Source organism: Coenobita brevimanus, chromosome 42, assembly GCF_032717465.1.
Source record: "Coenobita brevimanus isolate Jiangsu-jjx chromosome 42, ASM3271746v2, whole genome shotgun sequence".
Classification (NCBI taxonomy): domain Eukaryota; kingdom Metazoa; phylum Arthropoda; class Malacostraca; order Decapoda; family Coenobitidae; genus Coenobita; species Coenobita brevimanus.
The window spans coordinates 641,326-650,000 of NC_136995.1; the positions used below are offsets into that span (position 1 = coordinate 641,326).

Genomic DNA, 8,675 nt, shown 5'->3' on the forward strand with positions numbered 1-8,675 from the left:
CCATAGTGCTGTTTTTTTTCCACTATTGAGCTACGATAAATAAGCTCCAAAGTGATGAAAAATTGCATCCTATACGCTTTCTACTCTAACTTGGCCTAAAATTACCCTCTCCATCATAAATACTGAGCTGTAACAGTAGATTAACCCTAGAATATGAAGCTAGTCACGAAGAAGTGCTACGGAAAGGATGTAGAGCAGTAACAGTCTCTTTGCCACTGAGCTACTGTGGAATAAGGTGCATAAGGGTGAACATCTCAACCCATTACCCTCTTTTACCATCCCTAATGTTTAGCCGTAGCAATAGATTAACACAACATTATGGTGCTAGTCATGAAGAAGTGCTGTGGAAAGTATGTGCAGCACTGTTTTTTTTCTGCCACTGAGCTACGTGAAATAAGCTGCAAAAGGACGATAATCCCTCCGTGTAAAAATGAATACTCTACGTCTATAACTTTGTACAGTAGGAAGTAGGGTCGTAGTGGCTAGATGAAGTATGGAGGAAGGTGTCGTTCGTACTGGCAGAGTGTAGTGTAGTGGGTGTACTGGAGCTGGTACGGGGTGTGGCAGAGTGTAGTGTAGTGGGTGTACTGGAGCTGGTCGGGGGTGTGGCAGAGTGTAGTGTAGTGGGTGTACTGGAGCCGGTCGGGGGAGTGGACGAGGGAGGCGAGAAGGGCGGTGTCAGCGGTGGGATGGAGTTACTGGCCAGGGTGAAGTGAATGGAGGGACCCACTGAGATGTTGGTGCAGCCGGATACGTTGATCACCTGGTCTGCCGAAACAAGCTGGTCAGGCACATCCACATGACGCAGGTACTCGATCATCTGAGGGCGAGGGAGTTAGAATTATTTTCGCCAGATGGAACTGGTCACTACCAACACACACAGGGTGGATAGACACATGGATCGAGTGGCACCCTCTACCTGCACCATACTTCAAACTTTGGTGCTCTTGATTCAACAGCTTTGTAGGTAACACTGCTAACCAACTGTACCTGCTGTTGTTCCTGTATGTGTTGTGGTTAATATTGTTCATGTACAGCTCCCATAGTTCCGCATTTACAGACAAATCTCAGGGTTCAAACACTGTATCCTGAAATATTTTTGTCATCCAGACGCTCTGCTTACTCCTATAAAGTAAGTCTTTTAGTTTTCTCCTATAAAGTAAGTCCTTTCAGTTGAATATTATCTAATACAACAAGGCTCTTTAATGCCAGATTCTCTGCGCCCTTGTCCCAAACAGAGCAGAAAGAATTAAAAACAAAAAAAGGAACTAAAAAAGCCCCTGGCAAAGATATTCTAGTTTACTCATAAACTCATGAAAGCCTGAGTGTTGCAGTACAACAGCTCGGGTTGGTGTGTGGCCTGGTGTTGGACTGGCTGACATACCATCAGGATCCTAAGTACGCTTGCCACTAGGGATCATCATGGACAGTCGTCCTAGGAAGGCCCCCGTACGTAGCCGTTGTGGAGGGTCGGGGGGAGGGGGGGTTGCAAAGGGCTAATTTCAGAACAGTACATCAGGAGCTCAGTCCTTCAGTATCTAAGTGGCTAAGGCATTTTAGGCCAGCACCTACAATGAGGTTACAAAAAAGCACATCACTGCCACATTTCTTGACACCGAGGCCTGGCTATTACTGCGGGACTGGGGCAACACACTCACCTGCTGCAGCTCCTGGGTGGGATCGTAGTGGTCCCCAAATTCGTGCCTCATGCGAGCCACGACTTGCCTGACCTGCCGCACCTTCTCCGCCCGCAGCAGCCGCAGTTTCTCTTCCAACCTGGCCTTGCTGCGCCGCAATGCTGCCCGCACCTCCATTTGCTCCTCCACACTGATGCTGTTGCTTACCTGGACCGGGATACACAAATACAAATGAGCGGTTCAATACACAAATACACTTAAGATGCACTATACTCTGTTCACTTTAACTAGGCATAAAATTGTCTCATCTCCATATTGAATGCTGCGTTGTTTAATATATTTACACTAATATATGATGCTTAGTCACGAAGAAGGTATATGGAGAGAAGACAGGGCCGCAGTGGCACCAAAATGACCTTGAAATGAATTTGGTTCCTCATCTCCACTGCTGGCCCGAGAAAGGTAAATGGCAGGCAGCACAAGAACAATTTTAGCCTACAGTCCACCACATTCAGGAACGGATAAGCCTGGAGCCACAACAACCATGGCTCACACACCAGCTCCACGATCCAGGGGTCATCGCCGAACGTGATGCCGTGGATGGCCTAGCAGCGCCGCTTCCTAAGGCGTCTTAACCTCTCGTACCACCTATAATATGATCTCTAATGGGTGTATAATCAATTGCTATGCCTCCAGTGCTACCCATGTCCCCCGTGTCACCCACCAGCTCGACGGTCCTGGGGTCGTCTCCTAGTGTGATGCCGCGGATGGCCCTCAGACCGAAGACCAAGGTATTAAGGCAGCCGGGGACTAAGACAGGGATGATCTTACGGCGCCATTTCTCCTGAAGAATCTCCTCCATCAGAGCGTCCTGTAGGTGACCACGAAAATATACACCGATAAACTGAAAGGATTAATATATTTCACACATCTATCTATCTGTCTATCTATCTATCTATCTGTCTATCTATCTATCTATGTGATCTTGCAGCGCCCTTTCTGTACTTTTCTCCATCAGTGTGTCTTGTGCGATGCGACAGAAACATGCATCGTCGGACTGAAGAGATTAATACATATTCCACACATCTCTCTATCTATTGCCAGACGCCTTAATCCCGTGAGGGGTGGCCACAAACAAATCGCCTCCATGTCGCCCTGTCCCCCACCATTTCACTGCCCTACTCCCAGCTCACACACCCCTCTCTCATATACCTCCCCACTCCATCCCTCCACCTCATCCTTGGCCTCCCCCTCCCTCTCCCCCCTTCCACCTCACTCAATACACATCCCTTGTGTTGTTTATTACGGGGATATAAAATGCTATGTGGAGAGCATGCAGAATGAGAGACTGACAAGGAGAGTGTGTGTGAGTGAGGTGAAAGGGGAGAAATAGGGAAAACACCACACAGTAAACACACACACACACACACACACACACACACACACACACACACACACACACACACACACACACACACACACACAGGTGGAAATTTAATAAGAAAGTCGGCATTGGATCAGCGTCTCACCTGGAAGACGAATTTGGGGAAGCCTGGGCGATTGAAATACTGCGTGGCCAAAATGAATACCTTGGTGCTCCCCTCTACCATGCGTTCGGCGGCGCTCAGTGTTCTCTCTCCTGGCTCTATATCCCCCAGTGTCCGACCTGTAATAGATAGATAGATAGATTGATGGGTAGATAGATAGATAGAGAGAGAGAAAGAGAAGTAGGTAGGCAGGTGGATGGAGGGATGGAGGGATAGATAGATGGACAGACAGATAGATAGATGGATGGATAGATAGATAGATAGACAGATAGATAAATAGACCAGCAGTCTCTCAAAGCCCCACCTTCCTCTTTCTCTCCTCTCCCTCCCTCTTTCCCTCCATTTCTCCCTCCTTCCCTCCTTCCCTCCCTGCCTACCTCTGACCCCCAGACAGGTCTCCAACAGGCCTTTCAGGTGCCTGGCCATTTACACTTCCCACCTTCCTCCTTCTCTCCTCTCCCTCCCTCTTTCCCTCCCTCCCTCCTTCCCTCCATCTCTCCCTCCCTCCCTCCTTCTCTCCCTGCCTCCCTGCGTACCTGTCAGCCCCAGGGAGGTCTCCAGCAAGCCCTTCAGGTGCCTGACCAGCTGCACATCCCACCTTCCTCCTTCTCTCCTCTCCCTCCCTCTTTCCCTCCCTCCCTTCTTCTCTCCCTCCCTCCCTCCTTCTCTCCCTCCCTCCCTCCTTCTCTCCCTGCCTCCCTGCGTACCTGTCAGCCCCAGGGAGGTCTCCAGCAGGGCCTTCAGGTGCCTGGCCAGCTGCACATCGTGGGGACAGATGGAGTGAATGACGCAGAAGTCCCACCTCGACGCCTGGTGTGCCCTCCTCTCCCCCTCCTCCCACTCCTCTATCTGTGGTGGAAATGGTGGTGGAAATGGTGGCAGGGGTGGGGGAAGGGATGTTGGAAGGCGTGGAAATGGTGGTAGGGGTGGTGGAAATGGTGGCAGGGGTGGTGGTGGAAATGTTGGCAGGGGTGGTGGTGGAAATGGTGGTGGAAATGGTGGCAGGGGTGGTGGTGGAAATGGTGGCAGGGGTGGTGGTGGAAATGGTGGCAGGGGTGGTGGTGGAAATGGTGGCAGGGGTGGTGGTGAAAATGGTGGCAGGGGTGGTGGTGGAAATGGTGGCAGGGGTGGTGGTGGAAGGGTGGCAGGGGTGGTGGTGGAAATGGTGGCAGGGGTGGTGGTGAAAATGGTGGCAGGGGTGGTGGAAATGTTGGCAGGGGTGTTGGTGGAAATGGTGGCAGGGGTGGTGGTGGAAATGGTGGCAGGAGTTGCGATAAAGGTAGGGGTGGTGTTACTGGGGCGGTAGAAGGGGTGGGAAAGGCTGTAGTGATGATGGAAAGGGGTGGGAGGTTGGTAGTGGTGGTGGTGGTGGCAGAGGTGGTGGCAGTGGTGATAGTAGTGGTGGCAGGAGATACAACAGAAATGAGGATAGGGTGGTTAGTGGGCTGTTGGAAGGGTGGTAATGATGGTAGTGGTGGTGGCAGAGGTGTGGTGGTGGTAGTGGTGGTGGAAGGGGTAGTAGCTACAGACTGTGCGTTTGAATGTTGATAAAATTAATGCATATATAAAAGCATGTTTCGCTAACGTGATATTTATGTGTGTGTGTGTGTGTGTGTGTGTGTGTGTGTGTGTGTGTGTGTGTGTGTGTGTGTGTGTGTGTGTGTGCAATCAACATTTTTCACACACGTCCATCACATAATACACAAACGGTACAGATCCTACTTTGTGTGTGTGTGTGTGTGTGTGTGTGTGTGTGTGTGTGTGTGTGTGTGTGTGTGTACTTTATATGTATGTGTACTCACCTCACTTTCCACACACACACACACACACGCATCAGTCATCACCACCATCATCATCATCACCACCATCATCATCACCCAGCTTTCCTACCTTGAGAAAAAGCTCCCTGGCAAAGCTCTTCCATAGCCTAGCGTGTGAGCCTACAGGAAGCTCCAATCTGCCCATTTCTTCTTCAATCCAGAGCCCCTCCATTTTCTTTTCGCCTGGGGGGAGGGGAGAGTCATTAATCTAACCCTTTAGAATCGATTACATATTATTTTGATTGATTTTCGAGTATTTAAATCTTAGGGTAGAATTTTTAAGAGCGGTGTTAAAAATAGGTGTTAAAAATAGGTGTTAAAAAAATAGGTGTTAAAATAGGTGTTAAAAATGGGTGTTAAAAAAATAGGTGTTAAAAATGGGTGTTAAAAAAATAGGTGTTAAAAATGGGTGTTAAAAAAATAGGTGTTAAAAATGGGTGTTAAAAAAATAGGTGTTAAAAATGGGTGTTAAAAAAATAGGTGTTAAAAATGGGTGTTAAAAAAATAGGTGTTAAAAATGGGTGTTAAAAAAATAGGTGTTATAAATAGGTGTTAAAAATGGGTGTTAAAAAAATAGGTGTTAAAAATGGGTGTTAAAAAAAAAGGTGTTAAAAATGGGTGTTAAAAAAATAGGTGTTAAAAATAGGTGTTAAAAAAGTAGGTGTTAAAAATGGGTGTTAAAAAAATAGGTGTTAAAAATGGGTGTTAAAAAAAATAGGTGTTAAAAATGGGTGTTAAAAATGGGTGTTAAAAAAATAGGTGTTAAAAATGGGTGTTAAAAAGAATAGGTGTTAAAAATGGGTGTTAAAAAAATAGGTGTTAAAAATGGGTGTTAAAAAATAGGTGTTAAAAATGGGTGTTAAAAAAATAGGTGTTAAAAATGGGTGTTAAAAAAACAGGTGTTAAAAATGGGTGTTAAAAAATAGGTGTTAAAAATGGGTGTTAAAAAAATAGGTGTTAAAAATGGGTGTTAAAAAAATAGGTGTTAAAAATGGGTGTTAAAAAAATAGGTGTTAAAAATGGGTGTTAAAAAAATAGGTGTTAAAAATGGGTGTTAAAAAAATAGGTGTTAAAAATGGGTGTTAAAAAGTAGGTGTTAAAAATGGGTGTTAAAAAAATAGGTGTTAAAAATGGGTGTTAAAAAATAGGTGTTAAAAAAATAGGTGTTAAAAATAGGTGTTAAAAATAGGTGTTAAAAATAGGTGTTAAAAATAGGTGTTAAAAAAATAGGTGTTAAAAATGGGTGTTAAAAAAATAGGTGTTAAAAATGGGTGTTAAAAAAATAGGTGTTAAAAAATGGGTGTTAAAAAAATAGGTGTTAAAAATGGGTGTTAAAAAATAGGTGTTAAAAATGGGTGTTAAAAAAACAGGTGTTAAAAATGGGTGTTAAAAAAATGGGTGTTAAAAATGGGTGTTAAAAAAATAGGTGTTAAAAATGGGTGTTAAAAAAATAGGTTAAAAATGGGTGTTAAAAAAATAGGTGTTAAAAATGGGTGTTAAAAAAATAGGTGTTAAAAATGGGTGTTAAAAAAATAGGTGTTAAAAATAGGTGTTAAAAAATAGGTGTTAAAAAAATAGGTGTTAAAACTAGGCCTTCCCTGGTACTGATACGGTTATTCATTTTATTTCTATTGTTATAAATTTTCATCAGTATATACACCGTGCCAGAGACAGTTTTAATAACAACTAACCACAGCTGCTGCCTAGCCCTGTAGCCCCATCTAGAAGGCGGGGCTATAAAGGCACCTTGAGGTCAAAGTCACTGAACTTGTGCATGTCACCTTAAGTCATCACAGTCTATAAGTCCACCACGTTTGGTTGTAAAATCAGGTGACTTGTCTGTCTTCCGGAGTAGTCCAAAATTTTACACCATGGGCGATACCAGGTAATACTGATGCATTGCACTGTGGCCGTGACACAGGTATAGGCCAGCGACATTTCCGTCCTCCAACTGTAGTGATTCTGGAGCTTTAGGCGCACTTTTGTTTCGGATCCTGTCCGGGTTGCGGTAGTGGGATCAGTGTGATATTTGGTCAGAAGCGGCCCACCAGTACTGTATAACTAATGGCAAAGCTTGAAGGCTGTGGCTTACACGGTATGCTAGTGGCAGCGATTTACATCTTGCTTAGAATAATTTTAATAATACTGACAAAAATAAGATCACTTCCCACAGGGATGTGGAAAGTTTTAATAATAATAATAATAATTTGCCAGGCGCTGCACGAAAACAAGCACACACACACACACACACACACACACACACACACACACACAAACAGGGCATGTCAGGTGCCGCCAGCCACTGTTGTGTTAGTTCCGTCCTGGCCGTGATATCGAACCTGTGTCCGGCATCACAATACCACCTTTAAACGTCCCGCCTCACCTGAGTGGCGTTAACTGGGTCGCGTGATCGGCCATCGGCTCCTGTTATTAATAGCATTTGAGATGTAACACCTCCTATGTAGCCATTTATTCTGCTCCTATCAGTTATTTTCTTACATGCTGATACAAAAAGTGTTGATATTAAGATGATATAAATGCTGGAGGTGCCTTCGCGTGGTGACAACTGGGCAACCCCACTGCCTGGGTATGCAAACACCTTTCAGCTCTCTCCCTAGCCCCTGAAAGGTAGATGGTGGACCGCAGGAGAGGGCAACTTCAGTCCTAGTCTCTATCTATCTCCCCGTATCTATCTATCTATAGCCAGACGCCATAATCCCATAAGGGGTGGTCGTTTGTCTTTGAGTTAGATGTTTTGCGGGGAGGGGCACTAACACACTTGTTGACACGTAGGGAAGACGTATGGGTTGGTTATATGGTTACCACCCAGCGCTGTAAATGCTTTCCTGGCGTACAGGAAACTACTAGGTTTGTCACTCAATGTAAAGCCACCTGAAAAGGAAAGAAGAGTATTAAAAAGCGACAGGAAAGATGGGAGGAATACGAAGAGAGGAGGGCAGACACAGAATGATAAAGGTGAAGGAAGAAATAGGCAGCACTACATTAGGTGAGTGGATGATGGTGAGAAATGAGCAGAGAGATGAGACACAGAAAAGAATGATAAAGGTGAAGGAAGAAGCAGTCAGCACTACATCAAGTGAGTGGAGGATGGGAGAAATAGGAAAAGAGGATGGCAGACAGAAAAAGAATGATAAAAGTGAAGGAAGAAGTAGGCGGCACTACATCAAGTGAGTGGATGATGGTCGTCACCACCTACCACCAGCCTGCAGTATGAGCCTGGGATTACAACCACAAGAGCAACAGCAACAACAACAAATGCTGCCACTACACACCACACAAGAGAAACTGAAGGTGTAATAAGCAAAATAAATCGCTAAGGAACAAGTGCCACGAAGGCTTATGCACTTTAGAATACGGCTCACGAACAATATCACTTTTGAATTTCCCGCGTGTGTTGGATTGTGTTAAATGGACTTCGTGATCAGCCATAACCTTCTCTTTTCTTCCTAGTTCCTTTTTCTCTCCTTTTTTTTTCTTTTTTCTGCCAGTTTTCTCTCGTTTTCAGCGGTTTTCATTTCACCAAACACTATACTCTTTTCACCTTAACCTGGCCTGGAATTACCGTCTCTCCATCTTGAATGAAAGGCGAGAGGTCAGCACTGGAATGCGATGCTTGTTACGATGAAGTGTTTATGGAAAGGCTATGGAGA

The 8,675-nt window shown here is 45.1% G+C and overlaps 1 protein-coding gene across 1 annotated transcript in view; it reads right to left on the reverse strand.

Moving 5' to 3' along the window:
- Nucleotides 1–439: 439 nt before the first annotated feature.
- LOC145397648 (uncharacterized) overlaps nt 440–8,675 on the reverse strand; it is a 13,010-nt gene continuing 4,774 nt past the window's right edge. The window contains exons 2-7 of the mRNA XM_080270688.1: nt 5,075–5,187; nt 3,892–4,033; nt 3,167–3,303; nt 2,362–2,508; nt 1,659–1,844; nt 440–820 (exon numbers count right to left, since the gene is read on the reverse strand). Coding sequence (XP_080126814.1) covers nt 446–820; nt 1,659–1,844; nt 2,362–2,508; nt 3,167–3,303; nt 3,892–4,033; nt 5,075–5,187 — 1,100 coding nt within the window. The 3' untranslated portion in view covers nt 440–445. The remainder of the gene's footprint in view (nt 821–1,658; nt 1,845–2,361; nt 2,509–3,166; nt 3,304–3,891; nt 4,034–5,074; nt 5,188–8,675) is intronic.